Source organism: Mandrillus leucophaeus, unplaced genomic scaffold, assembly GCF_000951045.1.
Source record: "Mandrillus leucophaeus isolate KB7577 unplaced genomic scaffold, Mleu.le_1.0 Scaffold177, whole genome shotgun sequence".
Taxonomy (NCBI): domain Eukaryota; kingdom Metazoa; phylum Chordata; class Mammalia; order Primates; family Cercopithecidae; genus Mandrillus; species Mandrillus leucophaeus.
In genome coordinates, this window is record NW_012101776.1 from 3,158,376 (window position 1) to 3,182,011 (window position 23,636).

A 23,636-nucleotide genomic window follows, 5' to 3' on the forward strand; every position below is an offset into this window, starting at 1 on the left:
GGAGTTCATGACCAGCCTATCCAACATAACAAGACCTGTCTCTACAAAATACAAAAATTAGCCAGGTGTGGTGGTGCAAGCCTGTAGTCCCAGCTACTCAGGAGACTGAGGTGGGAGGATTGCTTGAGCCTAGAAGGTTGAGGTTGCAGTGAGTTGTTGATCACCCCACTGAACTTCAGCCTGGGCAACAGTGTGAGACAAGAGAGAGACAGAGAGAAAGAGAGAGAGAGAAATCCTGAGGAATCCACTTTAGAAAATTAAAATAAGAGAACAAATAAATGAGTTCAGCAAAGTTTCAAAGTTTCATGCAAGCATATCAATATACAAAAATCAATTGCATTTTTACACACTTGCAAAAAACAATCTAAAAGTGAAATTAGGAAAACAATTCCATTTATAATAGCATCAAAAAGAATAAAATGTTTATGAATAAATTTAACAGAAGTATAGTGAAATATTATTCAGCTATAAAAAGGAATAAAGTACTTACTGACTGATACAGCAACATGGATGAACCTTGAAAACCTTATGCTAAAAAAACAGCCAGTAACAAAAGACCACATATTACATTACTCCATTTATATGAGATGCTGGGAATAGGCAAATCTATACAGACAGAAAGTAGAATAGTGGCTCCTTAGGAATAGTGAGAATGGGAAAATAGGAAGACAACAGCTAAAGGATACAGGATTTTTTTTTTGAAGTGATGAAAATGTTCTAAAATTGGCTGCGGTGATGGTTATGTATATCTGAATATTCTAAAAACCACAAAATTGTACATTTAAAATGGGTGAATCATACCTCAATAAAGTTGTTATTTTTTAAAAGTCACGAAATAAAAGAATAAAACAGCTAATGGAATTTAGAGGGAGTGACTGAGAGGAATTTTTTTAAAAAACAAGGTGAAATACTATTAAGAAGAATTTAAGGTGATTAAACACTAAATTATCTGCTGAAATGAATTTCATTACAGCAAAATTGCATCCTATAATGAGAGATTCTTTACTTAATGTTCCAAACTTAATAGCTCTACATATAAAGGCAAATAGGACTGGCACAGGACATGATGTACTCAAGATGCACACTTGTGTGTGTGTGTTTGTGTGTGTGTGCACATGTGCACGTGGGTTAGCACTGCAGAAGATATTCTGGATGTAAGTAGCATCTCAAACTTTGTGACTTCAGATAAGTCACTTAACCCTTCGAGCTTTAGCTCTTTCATCTGTCAAGTGTCTCCTTCATTTTCATAGGATTGTTAAGAGAGAAAAATAACTGCAATAAGATCTATAAATTTGTTTAGTGATATCTCCATATTTTTAAATTTCAGAGAGTAGATGCTTAGTAAATATTGTGGAACTAACTTCGGAAAATGTAAAGGGCTTTTGGAAAGGAGGAAACTAAAACATAAACTTTATTATAAACACACCTGAGCCCAGGACAACTTTATAGGTAAGATTTTTCAGTAACCCATGACATAGAAGTTGTCAAGGCTTATACTGTAGTCTTTGTAAAAATTATTTCCTACCAGTCATTTAATGAGTTGGCCAGAAAAAAAAATATTTGCAAGAACCATTTCTGCTATCTTCCCTATAATCCCTTTTCAGGTATCACTTTATATTTTGATTTTATGAAATTTTAACCCATTCTTAGCTTTTAAAGACATGAGACAAAACTATCAAAGAATGATTCTTTTGTAGACCAGGGACAAGTAAAGTGCAGCCCACTACTGGTCAAATCACAACCATTTGTTTATATATTGTTTATGGCTGCTTTTGAGTGAAAATGGCAGAGTTGAGTAGTGCCACAGAGACTGGAACACAAGGCCCCAACTTGGCTGGGAAACAGGATATTATTAACTGGTCTTTTCAAACCGCTGTATCTAGTGGTGAGAATACCTTATGCTAAGGTATAAGGTTGAAATATAGATAGTATATAGTATATATTTGAAATATGAGTGCAAAGAAGTGCTCTATTGTTTAGATGGATGAATGTACAACAAACACAGAGGAACCCAAGAAGAGATCAATTTGGTTTGGGTGGAAGAGGAATGTCTGCAGAAAAAAGATGATACTTAAGCTTATCCTTGAAAGATGAATTGGTGCCCCCAAAGCACTCAACAGAGAAAGGGCATTCTAGGGAGAGGAAGTCATGTGAGCAGAGGCAAGAGGCTGAAAGAGTATATGTTGATGGCACTTACACCCAGGCTCCATGACTGGAGTATATAGAGTATAAGGGGATGTAGCCAGTGACATCAGGTACCTTCTGTAAGTTATGCTCAAGGGTTTAAAATAGTTGTAGAAGGTAATAACTACCATTTTTCAGGAAGCAAATGCCAGATGCTTTGGTTATGGCTGGAGAAACAATCAAACAAGGATGATCTAAGAAGTCAACTCATGGTAATCAAGACGTACAGTCCTAGTGAGGATCTACAGATTTGTTGAAGTATCTTCATATCTTTGTATTTCTAGCATAGTACATTTCAGATAATGGGCAGCTTTTTTTTTTTTTTTTTTTTTTTTTTGCTCAGCTGGAGAACCTTCTAAGTCAATCATTAGAGTTAGCATAGAATGGACTCTATAAATGGTTTTAATGAAAAACTCATCTTCAGGCATAATGGTGTCAGAGCTCTGCAAAAGAGCTATCTACACCGAGCACAGGCCTAGGTCAATAATGAGTAAGTAAGAGAACTTATTTCAGAGCTTACTGCAATTGGGAAGGGGTTAGGGTTACAAAGGATGATGGGTGAGAATATACAAGAAGTAAATAATTCAAATGTATATTTCCAATCTGAAATCCATTATTGTGGTTAAAAAACAAAAACCACTCCTTCAGAGACACAGTATCTAGTCCTTGGTCAACCTCAAGGCTCAGTTTACTCATATATATAATGGTAATGATACCTACCTGACAGTATTTTTGTAAGGATTAAATGAATAAATACACATAAGGCATTTATAACATGTCAGGTACACAAAAAGCATCATGAATTGGCTACTATTAAGTTGCCTATTAAGTAGAGTCTACAAAAGATGTATGCCTATGGGATACGGAATCAGGCTGCTAGGTCATAACATGTCAAAACTCATTCACAGATTCTTGATTGAGACATACAGACTCACAGTCTCCTCATTTGGCATACATCACTTACTACCATGTAGTTCTCCTGCTCTTTGCAAGTATACCTATTTGCCTCATCTGCTAATGAAATTATTAGCCTGTTGAGGACAAGAGCCAATAATAATTGGTGACTGATCAACATAAAATGCTAACAATTACCGAAGAACAGTGGCAATCAACCAACCTCAAATAAATGTTTGGATCAGTATTGTACAATAAAGGGACAAAATTACCTGCCCAAAAGAAGAGGAAGCACAAATCTTTGTCTTGGAATAAAAACTGCCACTGCTGCCACCACCAGTTTAAAAAGACAGTAACTCTGACTTTTATAAATAGTCTCTCTTTCCCTCCTTCATCTACTGAGCACACCACCTATAACCTCTCACCATGTATCTACAGCTTTTCCAACTAACATCTCTTTCTCCTCACTTATTCAGGCTACTTTCTCCTGGCTCTACTATAATAGTAATAATAAACACAAAATCAAAAGAGTTAATAAAAGATGCCTTCCAAGTCCTTTTTCAATAAGTTTAAGAAATACAATGAAATAGTGATGAAAATCACTGTGTAGCATTTTTTAATCAACCTTCTTTATGGCAGATGTGCAGTAGAATGAAGAGGGAAGGGTAAATTCAAAGGTAATAAAGCTTCCCCTCAACTGTAGTCTGGGCATACATGTCTGATTCTACAAGGCCTTCAAAGAAATTCATGCAAGGAATGCGCCTCTTGCGACTTGGTCACATGCAAAAATGAAGCAAGAAGCACATCTGCTTGGAGCTTGCCTCAAATGCCTCAAGTTCTCCTCCAAACTAGGTTCATAACTCCCACCCACAGAGAGAAAGCCAGTGCCTGAGACAGCACCCAGGGACAAGCAAATTAGCATTTCCAAGGTCAATTGCTGACAGGCCTAATTGTTTATAGCAACTAGAGTACAGTATTCTGGCTGCTGAAGTTAACAGGCTTAACTTCTGGCTTGCCCAATACCATAAGAAACTAATTTACCACATCAGCCACAAAATATGAAAGTATTGTAGATGTGGATTCAAATTATCATGACATTTCAAACAGAAGCAAATATTAGCAGGATCCTCAGAAGTCAGTCATTTTAGGCTGACTAAACTATTTTTAAAATTGGTATTTTATGCATTAAAATACCAATCACATCTAGGGTAGAAAAGTGACAGATACAAAAGAAATCAACAGATAATAACTCATTTTTACCAACTGGCTTGATTTGAATACTCTCCAAAACTTCTAAAATGTTACATAATGAGTTGATTTAAACACCCTTATGATTTCTTACCCTTCTGTGACACAGTCACCGACAAATGAAATAACCTACATATGTGCTGTTATCTAATACAGTACCCATTTTTCACATGTGGCCACTAAATATATGAAATGTGGCTAGTCCAGATTGACATATACTGTAAGATTCTAATTTTAGTATCAAAAAAGTCAAAATAATATTAGTAACTTTCATATTGATTATATGTTAAAATATTTTAGACATATTTGTTTAAATAAAAATTTCTAAAGGTAATTTTTCCTCTTTCTTCTTACTTTTTGTAATAAGGACAGCAGAAAATTTTAAATTACACATGTGGCTAACACTATAGTTTAACTGGACAGTACTGCTATATATAAATAATGCTCTACATTTATATATAACAAATAATTGCATTTATAAAGTACAGAAAGAAAAGGGAGAAAAAATAGGTCTGGATAACAAAATAATCTTCACTAGAATAATCAAGTTGGTTTAGTTATGTTAATTGCCAATCTATAAAAAGCTCCTTTCTGCTTACTAGAAGATACCAAATTTTGGGTCTTTTAAAAAGGAATCTGATGTCTCAAAAATAATCCTAAAGTCTGTTCTATCTACTTCTTCCATAAGCTGTCATCTTTGCTTAGCATTAAACTAGTCTCAATTATTTCCAATGATCAAAGATACATAATAAGGTGCTAGTCTAATTTTTAATCTGATTGAGTGACTCCAATTCAGTTTTTTCTGTGGTGGCCATTTTCAAACCCTGTTAGGTCACTGAAACCTAAACCAAGCTTCAGCTCCAAAGATAAAAAAGCAGAATTAATAGAATAATTCTCAGGATTCTAGAAAAACCCAGATGGTATTCAGATACTATACACACTGTTTTAAAAACTAAAAAGTGACTCATTTACTGTTTCACAAAGTGACATCCTAATGTGAATGGGAGAGCTTAGCAAACAGGGGAACACAGCAAGTAATTATTTCCACACACGCCATCATGTGGAGAAACCATGCCAACTTTCAGGTTGTTACAGTCGATGGAAGAAAGAAAATCTGGAGGTGTTGGAATGATTGGAAATTTATGGAGTGAGATTCCACGGTAACAGGAGGTGAGGTGAGGTGAACAGCAGCCAAAACTTTCCTCTCAATAGCTCTTAAAAAGGAAACTACTCACCTTTCTAACTAAGGAAGCCAATAGGAAAGCACATTTCACCCTTTCTGACATTCTAAAACTGTCCCAAACTGGGCCACTGGGAGAAGGACAAAATTACAAGAAATTTATGCACACAATATGTATAAGTCTTTTAAAAGTGGTTTTTAAGTGTAAATCGAAAACAAAATCAAGATCCATTAACTTAGAATAAATACTACTTATACTTTTGATTCATATGAAATGTTTATTTTTATTTTGTGAAAGGATCTGCATCAATCACTGGTAAATGAAACTGATTAACCCACACAACTGAAAATGAGAGCAGCAAACGTGAGAAGTATAGTCCTCATTCCTGGAAGAGTTAATTTCAAAATGTAACCTTAGTAGTCCTTTAGCTCTCTGGTTTAATAGAATCAACACATTTTTACTTTTTATATACATGAAGTAATTCAGGCTCCAAATTCCAGTAATTTAGTGATTGTATCTTTTATATAATCCTAAACTGTGCAATCAATACACACTGTTCAAAAAGCCAAGAGCTACTTCATAAGAAGTGTTCTGGTGCCACCTAGTGGTATTTCCTACCAAATGGGAAATACTGACTAGAGAAGGGTTCTCAAAGAGTACCTGCAGACCCTGGGAACTTCTCAGAAATGCACATTCTTAGACTCATTTGAGACCTAATAAAACTCTAGTGGCAGGGTCCGGCAATCTGTGTGTGTGTGTCTGTGTTTGTTTGTAAGACAGTCTCGCTCTGTTACCCAGGCTGGAGTGCAGCGGCGCAGTCTCAGCTCACTGCAACCTCTGCCTCCTGGGTTCAAGTGATCCTCCCACCTCAGCCTCCCGAGTAGCTGGGACGAAAGGCGTGTGCCACCACGCCCAGCTAATTCTTGTATTTTTAGTAGAGGTGGGGTTTGGGCATGTTGGCCAGGCTGAGGTCACCTGACCTCAGGTAATCCGCCCACCTCAGCCTCCTAAAGTGCTAAGATTATAATTGTGAGCCTTCTCCATGCCTGGCCCAGCAAGCTCTCTAAAATGATGCTGATGCATCCCCAAGTTTGAGAACCTCTGGCTAAGACATTCCATACACAAAAATTGAATGCAGTCTTTAAAAATTAGGTTCAAAAATTAACAAAAGGGCTTATTTTCTCACTTTGGAAAGTAACTTTCTACATTCTTGATCCAGATATTTGTATTAAGAGAACACAGTCTTGAAAGCCAGTTACTAACACATTTATATATGAATTCAACACCTAATAGGCATTAAATAAGTCCCAGACTCTGAAGACATCAGATGAACACACTGAGATCTTTGTCCTATTTAAAAGGGAAGACCAGTTTGTGACCTGCCTGGACAATATAGCAACACCTTGTTGCTACAAATAATAAAAAAATTAGCTGGGCACGGTGGTGCGCGCCTCTGGTCCCAGCTACTTTGGGAGGCTGAGTTGGGAGAATCATTTGAGCCAGGGCAGTAGAGACTACTGTGAGCTTGGGTGACAGAGTAAGACCCCATCTCTTAAAAAAAATAAAAATAAAAATAAAAAAGGCATAAATGCAAAAAGCCCCATGGAACAAAGAAAACGCAGTAACTGGTATCAGGATATCGAGATATGGAGACATGGCAAATTATGGTATCTTAGGAAGGGGGAAAATTTACTTGGAAGCACACAAAAAGTCAAAGAGACTGAACGCCGGGAGCAGTGGCTCATGCCTGTAATTCCAGCACTTTGGGAGGCTGAGGCGTGAGAATTGTTTGAACCCGGGAGGCGGAGGTTGCAGTGAGCCGAGATCATGCCACTGCACTCCAGCCTGGGTGACAGAGCAAGACCCTGTCTCAAAAAAAAAACCAAAAAGGCCAAAGAGGCTGAATATTGGTGATTTTAAAAAGTATGCAGCAGCTACCCTAATGCTAATAGACACCACTGCAAGTCCACTGTATACATCTGCTTTGTGTAACTGTATTATAAATAATCAAGAAAAAAGCAAATCTGATGAAGCTCTGCTCCATTCTTTCTTTACCATTTAGGTCTTAGAGGACAGTGCCTGTAGTCCCAGCTACTTGGGAGGCTTAGGCAAGAAAACTGCTTGAACCCAGGAGGTGGAGGTTGCAGTGAGCCAAGATCGTGCCACTGCCCTCCAGAGTGGTTGACAGACAGAGGCTCCACCGCAAAAAAAAAAAAAAAAGTTATATGCTTAAGTAAGAAAACTGGATCAAGAGATATATCTTCGGTATGGCCATTGGCCCATGTAGTGATAATTAAGCATTATGCTTTGCTCTGTGGCTCAAACTGCAAACATATCACTTAGAAGAAAATAAATCACCTCTGGAAAGCTAGCCTTGCAAACTCAAGCCTCCATGACAGGTAACATCACAGACATTACTGTCAATGACGTAAGTAGGTTAAGGAATTTCAAAGACTTGCTCTATTGATTAGTTTTTAATTTGTCCTTTCAAAACACAGACACTCCCATGCGTGCGCACATACACGCATACACAGAGCAACTAATTCTAACATTATAAAAGCAACTACCCATAATAGGATGAGTTTCTGACAAAAGACTTTCTTCCAAACCTTCCCTGTACACAGAAATAAGTTAGTAAAAACAAGTCATAGAAAGCTGGGTCAAGTAAAATGGAAATAATAATAATTTTTTTTAACATAAGAAAGAAAATCTTTGATCTCATTTTTAAAAATTAACTTTGTTGTCATTGTCATTGCACTGAAGGATCTGTGGTGAGAAGTGTATGAGTCTATGTGCCATACTGCCTTGCCAAGTTCAAATGTTCTGCCGTTTGTTAGCTGTGACCTTGGTCCAAAAATTAACTTTCTGAGCTTTAAGTTCTGTCATTTGTAAAATAGAATTAATATTACAAGCCTCATATATTTGCAATAAGAACTGGATGTCTGATATATCACTAACTGCCATTCATCCATAGTTAGCAGAAAGAGGAAAGAAAGGAAAGAGATCACAAGTAAATGTAGGTCATGGGGCTGGAGTCGGGCAAACTGGGTCCAAATGCAAATTCCCAGTTTCCAACTTGGATGTGTGCCTTATGGTAAGTTGTTTCAACTCAATGAGCCTAATTTCCCCTTCTGCGGAGTGAGGATGAGGATACTGACCTCTTTCAGTGATTTCCACAACATACACCTTTATTTCGTATTTGCCTATTGCAGGCTATGAAAGCTCCCTTTTCTTCACCTACTTCAACATTTTTGTAAACAGTTGCATCAGCAAGCATCTCCCAGGTCAAGACTAAATAATATACTAACGGCCATGAAAGAAAGAAAGAAAGATAGATAGACAGACAGACAGACAGATTTATTTATTTATTTATTTATTTATTTATTGAGACAGAGTCTTGCTCTGTCACCCAGGCAGGAGTGCAGTGGGGCAATCTTGGCTCACTGCAACCTCCACCTCCCTGGTTCAAGTGATTCTGTGCCTCAGCCTACCAAGTAGCTGGGATTACAGGCACCTGCCACCACGCCTGGCTAATTTTTGTATTTTTAGTAGAGATGGGGCTTCACTGTGTTGGCCAGGGTGGTCTTGAACTCCTGACCTCAGGTGATCTGTGTGACTCGGCCTCCCAAAGTGCTGGGATTACAGGCATGAGCCACTGAACCCAGCCTGAAAGATTTAATAGAAACATCTTTCACATATTTCCAAGACATAAATCAATGTACATGGACTCTCACTGGTGGAGACAAAGGGTGACTCTGAAGTCCCTCCAGTATATAGGCTTTGTTACCTTTAGAGCCCTTTTCCAAACCTGTCTACCCAATGCAAATTTGCTCCAATGTCAGATATGCCCAGGGGTGTGCTGGTAACTGCTTTACAACCAGCAATCCAGTTGTTGGGGTGGGTCTAATCTGTAACATTTGCCCATTTCCATGGGTGGAGTCAATATTCCTATCGTGGCTTCTACAATCCAACACCCAAATTTCTTAGTTAGTTGGTTGACTGACTGGTTCACTCAATAAGCATTTAAAGAGAACCTAAACCATACGAAGTCCACTGCCAAGCTCTGAGAGTTGGGGCATGAGGATGGCTATACGGGAATCCTAATCTCAAGGACATACAGTCCAGCGAGGGAAATACGACACATAAAGAAACATAAAATATAAGGGAAACACGAGGAATGCTATCAACTCTGAAAATAAGGAAAAGCCTTAACTACCAGCAAAAAGAACAATAAAGGTACAAGTATTATTGACCTAAAGAACCCTTAGTATTGCCTATGCTTTCTACTACAAATTTCAAAAATTCTCTAAGTAGATTTTTTTAACCAGTGACTATGTATGTGTATATGTATGTATGTATGCATACATTAGTGTGTGTATTAGAGCTTCTCAGCCTCAGCACTAATGACAGCTTAGGCTGTCCAGTTCTTTGCTGTGCAAGGGCTGTCCTATTCGTTGAAGGCTGTTTAGCAGCATCTGAATACCTAGAGGTCAGGGCACACACACTCCCCACACCCCCGAGTTGTGACAGCCAGAAATGTCTCCAGACACTGCCGAAGGACCCGGGAGGGTAAAATCACCCACGGTTATATATACATATATACATATGTATGTGTACATGGATATGGATGGGGTATAGGCATGGATGGAGTGTATAATCCATGAAAATGTGTGTGGGTATGTATGGATAAATGAGCTAGACAATCAGAGGAAATTTTTATAGTAATTTTCCTGTTAGGTTTTAAACATATTCATTCATTTATTGAGTGCTTACTGTATATCATGTACTTATAGGCAATAGCAGTGGGTAGGGGCATCTGACAAAAACCCCTGCTATCACAGAGGGTACATTCAGGGCAGAGACAGACAATAAATAACATTAAGAAAGCAATTATACAGTATGTTAGAAAGTGAGGTAGTGGTATTAAATAGTCGAGAGAAAAATAAAGCAGAGAAGCGGGTAAGAGATTCTGAAAGAAGTGGGATGAAGGACATGCTGCAATTGTAAATTTCAAGGGCCTAGACATACCAGGCAAAATGTTGATGTTCAGATTTTCAGAAGATCATGTGCTTATAGGTAACTTCTCAAGCATACAATCTAAAAACAAGTCTAAATCTAACTAATCTTAATAATTGGGAATTTACTTCTTTTGGTACACAACCAAAGGGAGGAGAATCCTATCAAATTCATAGGAGTAGTTGTCACACTACTCCTCTACCCTCTACCTAATCCTAGAATCTGCTAAACCTCAATCATTCTGAAAAGTTCCCATTCCCTGAATAACCAATGGGCAAAAGTGGTTATGAGAGATTACGTAACCACTAAGGTCCCTTTCAGAATCAAGATGATATTAACAGACAATCAATATGAACATGGTGGATACTGCTGATGAGAAAGGAGAGGATGATGGGGAAAATAACTACGAATTTCATTCTGGTAAATCTTGCTGCACACCTAAACTGGTATTGAAAGGTTGGTTTACACTTTATTGTGTTCAGGTTCTAATTCACATCATTGTGAAAATTTTCCTTGTGATTCTTTTTATTAGTATACTTTAATCTCCTCCTCCAGAAAGGTATTTCTCATAAGTTGTTCTTTTTATCCATTTAACTATATATTTTTATTTATTTATTTTTTAGAGATGGGGTCTTGCTCTGTTGCCCAAGCTCAAATGTAGTAGTATAATCATATCTTGCTGCAGCCTTGAACTCCTGGGCTCCTCCTGCCTCCACCTCTGGAGTAGCTAGGACTATAGGTGCACGCCACCACACCTGACTCATTTTAAAAATGTCTGTAGAGACAAGGTCTCACTATGTTGTGCAGAGTGGTCTCAAACTTCTGGCCTCAAGGCCTCCTCCTGCCTTGGCCTCCCAAAGCACTGGGATTACAGGTGTGAGCCACCACAACAGTTCTTTGCTTAACTATAAAGTCTACAATGGTACCACTAAAATGAATCAATAAACACAGTCCTAGGATACATGAAGATATCAGCAAAAAGGAACTGAGTTTTCGAAAGTTGGATTTTTCATATTCTGTAGAGACTGACTCATCTCCCTTATTTTTTGTTAATATATAAATATTCACTCTTAAATTCATTTTTAATTGACAAAAATTAGATATATTTATGGTATACATTTTGTTTTGAAATACGTAAACATTGTGGAATGGCTAAATCAAGCTAGTTAACAATACCTCACATATTTAAATCAGTTATTGGTAGTGAAAACACTTAAAATCTACTCTCTTAGCAATTTTCAAGTATATAATAGTTATTAACTATGGTCACCATATTGTACAATAGATCTCTTGAACTCTTTCCTCCTAATGGTAATTTTGTATCCTTTGACCAACATTTCCCCAGTCCTCCCACCCTCCCCATCCCCAATCCCTTGGTAACCATCATTCTACTATCTGCTTCTATGAGTTCAACTTTTTAGATTCCACATACAAGTGAGATCATGCACTATTTATCTTTCTGTGGTTTGCTTATTTTGCTTAGCATAACGTCTTCCAGATTCACACATGTTGTTGCAAATGACAGTACTGCATTCTTTTTTAAGGCCGAATAATATTCCGTTATGTATACACAACACAGTTTGCTTTATGCATTCATCCATTGATAGACATTCAGTTTTGCTTCTATATCTTGGCTACTGTGAATAATGTTGCAGTGAATATGAGAAGGCAGATATTTCTTTGACATACATCCTTTGGATATATACCCATTACTGGGATTGCTAGATCATATGGTAGTTCTATTTTTAATTTTTAAAGGAACCTCCATACTGTTTTCCATAATGACTGTACTGATTTACATTCCCACCAACACCACATAAGGGTTTCCCTTTTCTCTACATCCTGGTGTAGGCACTGCTTTTTACTTTTAGTACTACATACAGCATAATTAAGTATATATGTTTAATAATCTTCACTTATTTAAGTTATAATGCTATTTTGCTTGTATAATTGGCTCCAGTTATAAAAGCTGTGTAAGAATACAAACATTGGCTTCTTACGGTTATTGTTATTTTTATTATCATTGTGGCCACCACTCACCATTAGAAACCACCTACTTCTAGTTACTGCTTCTATTCGATAATTATGAAATAAAAGACAGGAACAGGTCAAAAAGAAACCTCCCCGACTTAATCAGACTCCTAATAACAAAAAGCAGTGCTCTAATGGAGAAATACAACACAGTGAAAAATCCAGAATATAAGTCTTCCTGAAAAATCAAGCCCTGAAAATGTCAGGTCAGTTGTACTGGCATATCAAATTATCAAGTAATTTTCAAAGCATCTTTTTTTCTTTGAGACAGAGTCTTGCTCTGTTGCCTAGGTTGCAGTGCAGTGGCATGACCTTGGCTCGCTGCAACTTCTGCCTCCTGAGTTCAAGCAATTCTTGTGCTTTAGCCTCCCAAGTAGCTGGGATTACAGGCACACGCCACCATGTCCAGCTAATTTTTGTATTTTTGGTAGAGACGGGTTTCATCATGTTGGCCAGGCTGATCTCGAACTCCTGACCTCAAGTGATCCGCCCACCTCGGCCTCCTAAAGTGCTGAGATTACAGGCGTGAGCCACTGCGACTAGCCTCAAAACATTTTGAACATAAAAGGTTTAAGCAAAATGCTTATCCCTTTTTCATAAAATAAGGTGATGGGTGATAGGGTTATGGATCACAAGTTTCTGGGAGTTTTTTTCCTTTTCACCCATACTTACCAAATTTCTAGATTTAAGAACGTCTTATTCAGGAGCAAAATTAGAATCTTACCCCCAAAGCACCTGTATTTAAAACTATTCTCTCAAGGAAATATTTAACATTTGCAAATGTTAGAGGTCAGTTATTCATGAGGGCAGTAAATGTCCCTGACCATGTAATTTTTCACTTTGCTGGTTGTTTTTTACTCATCATGAACTCTGAAGTAACTGCCCCACAGTGAAAACTGTTTTTTGGCTGGGTGGGGACTAAGGCAAGACAAAAAGGAACTAGATCTAAAAAGGTGATGATTCTTAGCCAGAACACAAGTTGTGGATACATGAAAGAACAGACTATCATTCAATCAATTTGATGTATCACTTCCACAAGTCAGGACTGTAAACAGCTGCGAGAAGAGCAAACATGACAGCTGTTGCTTCGTCAAACACGGGTTTCTTTTCCTGCCATTACAAGAACTGAAAGTAGACAGTCTAGGGTCAGTACAAAGGCCCTGAAAGGTCCCAGCTCCTTCCCCCCATGACTGTACATGACCTCCATGACAGGATGTTTCAGAAAAAGCATGCAACCTCGTTTGGGTACTTAAAAAAAAAAAAAAGATAATATTATCCTCAAAAAAAAAAAAAAAATCAAAATTATCTAAGCAAAACATCGCTAAATGTTATTTGACTGAACAGGCCATGACACTGGCACAATATATATTTTTTGAAGCATAATGGTGAAGGGCAGAAACTATGAAGTCAGACTGCTTATAATCAAATCCCTACTCAAACACTTCCTAACTTTGTGACCTTAAAAAACGCATGTAACTTCACTAAGCCTCAATTTTTCTCATGTGTAAAGTGGGGCCAGCAACAGTCCCTACTTCACAGGATTACTGTTAGAATCAAATGAGATAGCACATGTTAAAAGAGCACCAGTTAAGTATGTAACAAATTCATCATCATCACCATACTTTAGCATAGCTCAACAAATATTCAATTAACTGCCTGACCATAGTAACTGTAATCTTTCTGCCCTATAGCTCCAAAATCACAGAAAGAAAAGCAATATATAAACTTTAATCCTTTACTTCTAAACATTGCTGTCAAATATTTAGCAAGAATCTGGTAAAACTTTTAATCCTCATGCACATACATTTTTGTAGAAGTGCAGAGCATTAACCAAACCTCTGAAGCCCATTCACAGACTTGCCCTGGCAGAGAGGCATGAGAAGAGACGACACATCTTTGAAAACTACAAAGATGTAATTTACATCTTTGAGGTATATTACCATTTTAGAGAAGGAAGATTCCTCAAATTTGCTTAATCAAACCTAAAGAGCTTACTAAAACTGCTTAAAGATGATTTAAAATAATTCCAGTTAATTAGGTCAGTATAGTCTGTGTAAAATAGCAGAAAAGTACATAATAAACTCAAAAACCTGAAAAAAGTAAGCTTCGGTAATCTGAAAAACAATCTCCTAATGTAACAACTTTTATTTCTCAGTTAGGTCAAATAAAGAAGGTAATACTAGAATATCAAGAAATTTAGAGAAAAATGAATAAACATGCTAGTGGTGAGTCTAATTGCCAAGACACCATATATTCTAACATAACCCAGGCAAATCATTTCAAATAAGCTAGAAAAGTGAACAGGGACAAACACCTGGTATAGGAATTAGGAATCTGCAACCAATAAGAAACAAAATAAAACACATCACCACCCAAGTTCTTGGGAGCAAGAATCTCCCTTACCAATAACTTAATAATACAACAACAGGAAAATTTCAGGGCAAAGTGAGAAAATGATACCTATATGATCACTATCATTTTGTTTATCAAAGTTCACTCTCATCTGAGATGAAATCAGGCAACCCAAAAAGTCAACAATCTCATAAAACTAAGGAAAATAGAGTATTTCTGTTCTGAGACAATCCATGAAATTCCCCACTTGCTCTTCTGCACTTTAATTTCTCCCAATCCATTTGCTGTTGTCCAACACACCCACCAGTCAACTCAAACTCAAATGCACACCAAATTACTAGTAACAGCTAACAATTACTGAGCACTTAGTGCTATTCTAAGTAATTTGTAAAATATTATCTCACTAATTCCCACAATAATGCCTTTTATAGATAGGAAACCTGAGGCAAATGGAGGGTAGGGAATTTGCCCAAGGTCACAAAGATAAGTGAGGGCACTGGGATAAGAACCCAGGCAATCATCTATTACACTATTATGCCTGTATTACGAAGGTATAAGATACAAAGCACACAAATCAAATCCTTTTTACCTTAGTTACAATACCTTACTCAAAGGTACTTTCTTTTTCACTTGAGCTACTAACATAATCTCCTCTTTGGCCACCTGAAGTCTCTCCTTCCTCAGTACTGCCATGGGTATTTATCTTTCTAAAACTGGATCTTACCATATTTTTCCTCTACTTGAAACCTTCCAATGGTAAGGTTCAAACTCCTTGGCAAAGCGTCACATTATAGGCAATCAATGTTCACTTAATGATTGAATAACAACTATATGTCTTATTTCCTACCTAGACTGTAAACAACTCAAAGGAAGAAACCTTTATTTATCTTTGTAGTTTTGGCTAACATGTCTGAAGAATTAGTGACTTAGCTGGACTCAGTCTTAAACAGACTTCCAAACTCATCCATCTTTCTTACCCTCTTCAGATCACAGGCCTTTCTTCTAAGTTCTGACCCTCAAACTTTACTAATTGCTAACTGTCATGTATGATAGCTATTGAATTAACACTGTGGCTAAGAGCACTTAGCATGTATTATCTCATTTAGTCCCAACAATCTTATGAAGCAGGCATTTTAATCCTGTTTCACAGATAAGAAATCAGAAGCTGAAAGAAGTTAGGTACCTTACTCAAAGTTACAGAACTTATGACAGAGTTAGGACTGGATCCAACAGCAAGCATGCACTTAAGTGCTGATGCTGGCTGCCTTAGTACTGGCTGCCTTCTACAAGTCTTTCGTCTACTGTTATAGGCTGAGCTACCCTCCAATTTCCTTAAACTAAACCTGGTGTTTTCCTACTCTCCGGGTCCTTGGACAGCACCTCAGTCTGGTATCACATTAACACTGCTCCCCTAACAAGCTCTTGCTGAATTACCTCAGTGGGAGTGATTGCCCTTGGCTTTCTCTCTACAGAGGATTTCTCATGTCATCTACCTCCTATTTATAAGCAATTAAACTCAGTTTGTTCTCAGTGTGGTCTTCTGAGCCCTTTCAGGGCGCCTGTGGGTTGAAACTATTTTCATCTTTTTTTTTTTTTTTTTTGAGACAGGCTCTGGCCCTGTTGCCCAGGCTGGAGTGCAGTGGTGTGATCTCAGCTCACCGCAACCTCTGCCGCCTGGGCTTAAGCTGTCCTCCCATCTCAGCCTTCTGAGTAGCTGGGACTACAGGTATGCACCACCATGCCTGGCTAATTTTTGTGTGTTTTGTAGAGACAGGGTTTGCCATGTGGCTCCAGGCTGTTATCAAACTCCTGAGCTGAAGCAATTTGCTCACATCAGCCTCCCAAAGTGCTGACATTACGGGTGTGAGCCACCATGCCTAGCCAATTTACATCATAATTTTAAGATGCTATTTGTCTGGGTTTGTTTTTCTTTTTCTTTTTTAACTGTGTTGGACATTTGTACTGATGGTGCAAAAGCAATTGTGGAAAAAACTGCTGGTGCCTTAGCAAAAATCAGAGCAGTGGCACCAAACTGCTGTCTCTAATAGATCATTGTATTCCTCTCTACCAAGCACTCATAGTAAAACAAATGCTAGTTTCATTTAAGAATGTCCTTCAGAGGCCGGGCGCAGTGGCTCACGCCTGTAATCCCACCACTTTGGGAGGCCGAGGCGGGTGGATCACGAGGTCAGGAGTTCGAGATCAGCCTGGCCAACATGGTGAAACCTCGTCCCTACTGAAAATACAAAAATTAGCCGGGAATGGTGGTGCGTGCCTGTAATCCCAGCTACTCAGGAGGCTGAGACAGAAGAATAGCTTGAATCCGGGAGGTGGAGGTTGCAGTGAGCCAAGATTGCGCCACTGCACCACAGCCTGGGACAGAACAAGACTCCATCTTAAAAAAAAAAAAAAAAAAAAAGTCCTTGATAAAACAGTACAATATAGAACAATTCACAGACATCTATGGTTATTCAGGTTTGGGTACCTGAAAGACATTTTCTCAAAAATGAAGAAAGTGAGCCTGTGCACCTGTAATTTCAAAGATAACAACTAACAGCATTTGTTGCTAATGATAAAATGAAAGTTTTTTTTTTTTTTTTTTTTAGAATTTCACTCTTTCACCCAGGCTGGAGTGCAGTGGCGCGATCTCGGCTCACTGCAACCTTCACCCCCGGGGTTCAAGCGATTCTCCTGCCTCAGCCTCCCAAGTAGCTGGGATTATAGGTGCAGGCCACCACACCCAGTTAATTTTTGTATTTTTAGGTAATTTTTGTATTTTCAGTAGAGACAGATGTTCTCCATGTTGGCCAGGTTGGTCTCCAACTCCTGAACTCAGGTGATCCACCTGCCTCGGCTTCTTGAAGTGCTAGGATTACAAGTGTGAGCCATAGCACCCGGCCAAAATGAAAGTTGTTTGTTTTTGTTTTGTTTTGTTTCGTTTTGTTTTTGAGACGGAGTCTTGCTCTGTCGCCCAGGCTGGAGTGCAGTGGCGTGATCTCTGCTCACTGCAACATCCGCCTCCTGGGTTCAAGCTATTCTCCTGCCTCAGCCTCCTGAGTGGCTGGGATTACAGGTGCGTGCCACCACGCCTGGCTAATTTTTGTATTTTTAGTAGAGATGGGGTTTCACCCATGTTGGTCAGGCTGGTCTCAAACTCCTGACCTCGTGATCCACCTGCCTCGGCCTCCCAAAGTGCTGGGACTACAGGCGTGAGCCACCACACCCGGCCCAAAATGAAAGTTTTAAAGAAACAATTAGAACTTTGAAAAATTTGTGTTCACCATTAGAACTTTGAGAGTGTATGACTTTTCTGGTGAGATCTGTGGTGATATTAGTTATTTGCAGTTTTATAACATCTTTTCTGTTTTTTCATCATTGTGGTATTTTAATGTGTTTGTCTTCCCACTAAGATGGCAAACTCTATGAAGGGAGGAATTACTTAATACTTGTTTATGTCCTCTTTAAAACCTAGAGCTGAATTATACGCATAATAGTCATTGGGTAAGTTTATGTTAACTACTTTGTTATTCTGACTCCTGGTATTAGTTAAAATGTCTGTGTGTGTGTGTGTGTGTGTCTGTGTGTGTGTGTGTGTGTGTGTGTGTGTTTGTATTCATATATGTATTGAGTTCATAAGTATTCCAGGCTCCTGCTGACTCTGTTAGCTAACTTGTTTAGTTCACTTTTTTCCCATATAACTTGATCAAAATTTTTCTTAAATTAACTTTTTTTGGTAAATGCAAAACCAAGTATTTGCCGTAAAATTATTGCTGTAAAATTAATCCAAATATTAAAAAATAAATACCTCTTTCTTTTAAAAATTACTTAATGATAACCTGTGGCACTAAAGCAGGGGTTGACAAACTAAGGCCTGTGAGCCAAATCCGGCCCACTGCCCATTTTTGTAAATAAAGTTTTATAAGACCACAGTCAGGCCCATTCATTTACGTACCGTCTGTGGTGGGTTTTGCACTTCAACAGCGGGGTTGTGACAGAAACCACATGGCCCACAGAGCTGAAAATATTTATTATCTGGCCCTTTATAGAAAAACTTTGTGCCAACTTCTGCTTCAGAGCATGAACCTTTCAAAAAATGATGTTTATATTTCTTTTTAAATTGCACAAAGTATGTTGTATTTTACAACAAAATATACTTATTTAAAACAAAACAAAACCAAGAGGAAAAAAAAGAACTCTGTAGCTAAAACTCTCGAGAGTCTTCAATGAGAATCCTGAAAAAAACTGATACGGTCTCCCAAGAGGGTTCTGTTCCAGTCTTCTCTCTTATGGTTTAAGACTTTACTATGACTTTTATACAGGCCGATCTATCAAAGCCAAATTATCTATGATCACCAAAAATATACTCAAAAATAGACTAGGCAGGGTTAAAACATTTGGAGGCCACCCACTAAAAAGATTATGACACCTGCTGTTAGCCTTAAATGAGTAACTGTATGGAGCTGGTCCACTTGCCATTAATGACTGAAAAACTGAACAAAATATATGAAACAATAGCTGTGGGACAGTGGGACAAAGGCAGAACAGGACTGTAATTACTGCAATAAGGGAAAACTGGGAAAAGTCTTGCAAAGGCCTCCTCCCTGCACAAGGGAGGAGGAATCCACGGGAGTTTTTGAGATGGAGTCTCACTCTGTTCCCCAGACTGGAGTGCAGTGGCACAATCTCGGCTCACTGCAATCCCCTTCTCCCAGGTTCGAGCGATTCTCCTGCCTCAGCCTCCCCAGTAGCTGCGACTACTGGCATCCTCCACCATGCCTGGCTAATTTTTGTATTTTTAGTAGAGACAGGGTTTCGCCATGTTGGCCTTGAACTCCTGACCTCAGGTGATCCTCCTGCTTCGGCCTCCCAAAGTGCTGGGATTACAGGTAGCCACCGCGCCCGGCCTAGCACAGCAGTATTGAAGGATTGAGGAGACAGTGACTGCAGTTCAGGGAGGCTGAGGCAGCCAGCAGAGTTTGCAAGAGACAGCACTGGGAGGGAGCTATGCAGATAAAGAGCTCTAGGAATCTGCACTGGGGTCTCCTTGAGTCTGATGATGAATCCTAAAATGCTGAGGAGCAAATACTGACAGCTATAAAGTGAACAACTCCCAGGTTCAGTCACGTAGGAACTAGGAGAGGGAGACATTCAAATTCCATCCAGCCAGAGTAGAGCTATCTCAATGAACCCTCGGGGCAACCAACAGAGACTCCAGAAGGGCCATGCTTTGTAACAAGGCTAAATTAGCCCTAACATAAAGGCTACACTAGACTTGCCCTAACAAAGCTTAACGACAAGCCTGGAAAGGATCGGCCTAATCCATAATCACTTAGCTGCCCACCAAACAAACTCCAACACTATTTAAAAGAGGACAACAGGCCAGCGCGGTGGCTCACACCTGTAATCCCAGGACTCTGGGAGGCCGAGGCAGGCAGATTACCTGAGGTCAGGAGTTTGAGACCAGTCTGGCCAATATGCAGAAACTCCATCTCTACTAAAAATATAAAATTAGCTGGGCGTGGTGGCACATGCCTGTAACCCCAGCTACTTGGAAGGCTGAGGCAGGAGAATCGCTTGAACCCAGGAGGTGGAGTTTGCAGTGAGCCAAGATTGCACCATTGCACTCCAACCTGGGCAACAAGAGCGAAACTCCGCCTGAAAAAAAAAAAAAAAAATCCAAACATTCAACAACATAATACACATAGAGATGACAGAATTCACATTCAAGGATATTAAAACAGCTATTATAAACAGGTTCCATATACTCAAGACGGTAAAGAAAACCATATACTCAAGAATGTAAAGAAAAATATGGACACAATGAAGAAAAAAATGGAAGACTAAAAAAAAAAAAGATTCTACTTAATTCTTGCTATGTCTTCAACAATTAAAAACACAATAACTGAAATTTTTAAATTCACTAAATGGAATTATCAGATTAGACACTGCAGCAGACAAGATAAATGAACTTAGCAACAGAAATTATTCAAATTGAAGCTAAAGAGTAAAAAGACTGGAAAAAAATCTATGAAGTCCCACTGATTTATGGGACAATATCAACCCATCTAACATACATGAAATGTGAGTCACACAGAAGGAGAAGAGAGCAGAGGAGTAAAAAATATATATTTGAAGAAATAGTAGCAGAAATTTTTCCAAATTTGATTCAAAAAACTATAAGCTGACAGATCTATAAAACTCAAACAACATCAGTCAGGACAAAGAAAATCACACCAAGGCACATCACAAATTGCTCAAAATCTATGCCATTAAAAAAAACACAAAAGGGTCATGCTGCTCCTCTGGCTCCATGTGTAAAATAAAATAAAAACGATTCTACTCCAAAGAAAGCAAATAACAACTTTTTTTTTTGAGACAGAGTCTTGCTCTGTTGTCCAGGCTGGAGTGTAGTGGTACAGTCTCGACTCACTGCAACCTCCGCCTCCCGGGTTCAAGCGATTCTCCTGCCTCAGCCTCCCGAGTAGCTGGAATTACAGGTGCCTGCCACCACACCCACTAATTTTTTGTATTTTTAGTAGAGACGGGGTTTCACCATGTTGGTTTTGTATTTTTAGTAGAGACAGGGTTTCACCATATTGGCCAGGCTGGTCTCGAACTCCTGACCTCGTGATATGCCCACCTCGGCCTCCCAAAGTGCTGGGATTACAGGCGTGGGCCACTGCACCAGACCTGCAAATCACATCTTCCTAGATCTTTTTGATTGAACAAATGTAGGTAAAATTCATTAAGTTTAACTTTTCTCATTTTTGTTGAGGCCTTCCTTTGCTGGTATCCCTAGTACAAGCTTAGTCTATCTACTGGGTAATCAAGCATGACCAAAGTATAAACTACTGGAAAATAACAATATCATAATAAATTTATATACCTTACAGTTCACAAATGTCAAATACTTTAGATTGTATGCTCCTTGAGGTCAGGATCTTCAAATCTTTGCCCATAAATTTCTAGTGCAGTTTCTCATGGAACTTAACTGTCTGAACACACATGAATGAGTCAATCTTATTTCACCCTCAGTACCCTACCGTGGTGTGTAGAACAAGATGAGAAAACAGATGCCTAGAGGGGTTAAATCATTCCCCCAAGGATACTCAAAAGGCACCCCCAGATTAATACCATCACACAGTGTTACCTCAAAGTAGACACAAAAGAAGTTTTAATTTTACTTACTCTGACTTCCCACAAGATCTAAAGCCACACTAGAAGCTGTGTCCATACCAGAGTTGATACAGGCTTGGAAGTTTTTCAAGGAGGAGAGAGCAGACTCTACACCGCTGAAGGAGATGAAACCAGTTGAACCTGAATTTGAACTGGAACGTCCTGGCATCTTGAAATTATTACCTAAGTTTTGAAACACAATGAAACAAGATTCGTAAGTCAGAAAAATAACTGCACAGGAAAATATTAATAAAACTGCTGTAAACATTCATATAAATGTATCCAATATCTCGTAAGTGCCACACTATTCTGTATATCCCATAGAGAAGACACCAAATCATTGTGCCACCCACCTGGGCCACCAAACAAGCTGGACTCAATATATGGGGAAGGGAAGTGTCCTCAGTTTTTGGAGGGAGATTACCCTCTTCCAAAAGAGTGCTGGATTCTGTGAAGAAGTCAACAACAGCACAGTTTTTAAAAGTCTACGAGATAAATGAGTTAGAAAAAGTAGACCACTCATATGATGCAATTTTCCAAAGAGAAAAAAATACTAATAAAATAGTTTATTAGTATGCTATTTTGAAAACCTATAATTGTTAAACTATCCAACATATATGCATATTGAATTCTGGAAACTGTAAAAAAAGAGAAAATCTATATTCCTGCCAGTTCCTCTGGCTTCTTACAGATTAATAGACTTGGTGAGATCCCAGAGTCAGTGAAAGCAGAATTTCTCTATAAACTTGTCTTCTGGCAGCATATCCACTATAACAGTTTCGGTTATTACCCTTCATATTTAACACTTCCTAATCTATATCTTCAACCACAATTTGTTTCAGCTTAGTAAAGCAATGTAAAGCTGCCTACAAAAGGACATCCCTGCTTAATTCAGAAGCCATTTGAAATTCAATTCACTGAAACCAACTAGAAAAGTGGGGAGAATTCACAGTTTTAAAGGGATGGGAGGGCTATTATCAAGGCTGTATGGCAGCAGAAAAAGGGATACTTTCATGGAATCAGATAGACATAACGTGAAGACTGCTAAACATCTCTGAATCTCAGCTTTACTATCTTTAAAATGAGAAGGAATAATCATGGTATGGTATGGTATAGCACACAGTACACAATTAATTAGCATTAGAGACTTCCCTTCTGCCCTTCCTAAGTGGGGAACTGTGTAGTATCTCCGGCAGCTCCATCCTCATCATTGCTACCACCTTCATGTCACAGGTGAACTACTATTGTAGTTTCTCCATTATTAGTCCTTTTTAATTAGGTTCATTCATTCATTTCACTCATAAGTATTAAGTACCTACCAAGTCAATCATGAGATCCATTCAAAAATACACAGGATATAAAAAAAGAAGGGCATAGAGACATGTAAGATGTACAGAGATGCATAAGATTTCTAATTTGAAAGTGTTTGTTTACTGCAAACATCCACAGTACAACTCATTGTCAATTCAAATATTTAGTATCTCCTTAAGTGCCAGGCACTTCCTTTAGCATGAGAATACCACGGTTTTCAAGATGAGCACTCTTAAGACTTTC

General features: G+C 38.5%; 1 protein-coding gene across 2 annotated transcripts in view; it reads right to left on the minus strand.

Annotated features, from left to right (window-relative positions):
- NSMCE2 (non-SMC element 2, MMS21 homolog (S. cerevisiae)) overlaps positions 1-23,636 on the minus strand; it is a 271,887-nt gene that overhangs the window by 237,642 nt on the left and 10,609 nt on the right. For both annotated transcript variants that reach the window (XM_011977285.1, XM_011977286.1), the window contains 2 exons: positions 22,436-22,530; positions 22,095-22,265 (listed from right to left, as the gene is read on the minus strand). In XM_011977285.1, the coding sequence (XP_011832675.1) occupies positions 22,095-22,251 (157 nt within the window). In that variant the 5' untranslated portion in view covers positions 22,252-22,265; positions 22,436-22,530. The remainder of the gene's footprint in view (positions 1-22,094; positions 22,266-22,435; positions 22,531-23,636) is intronic.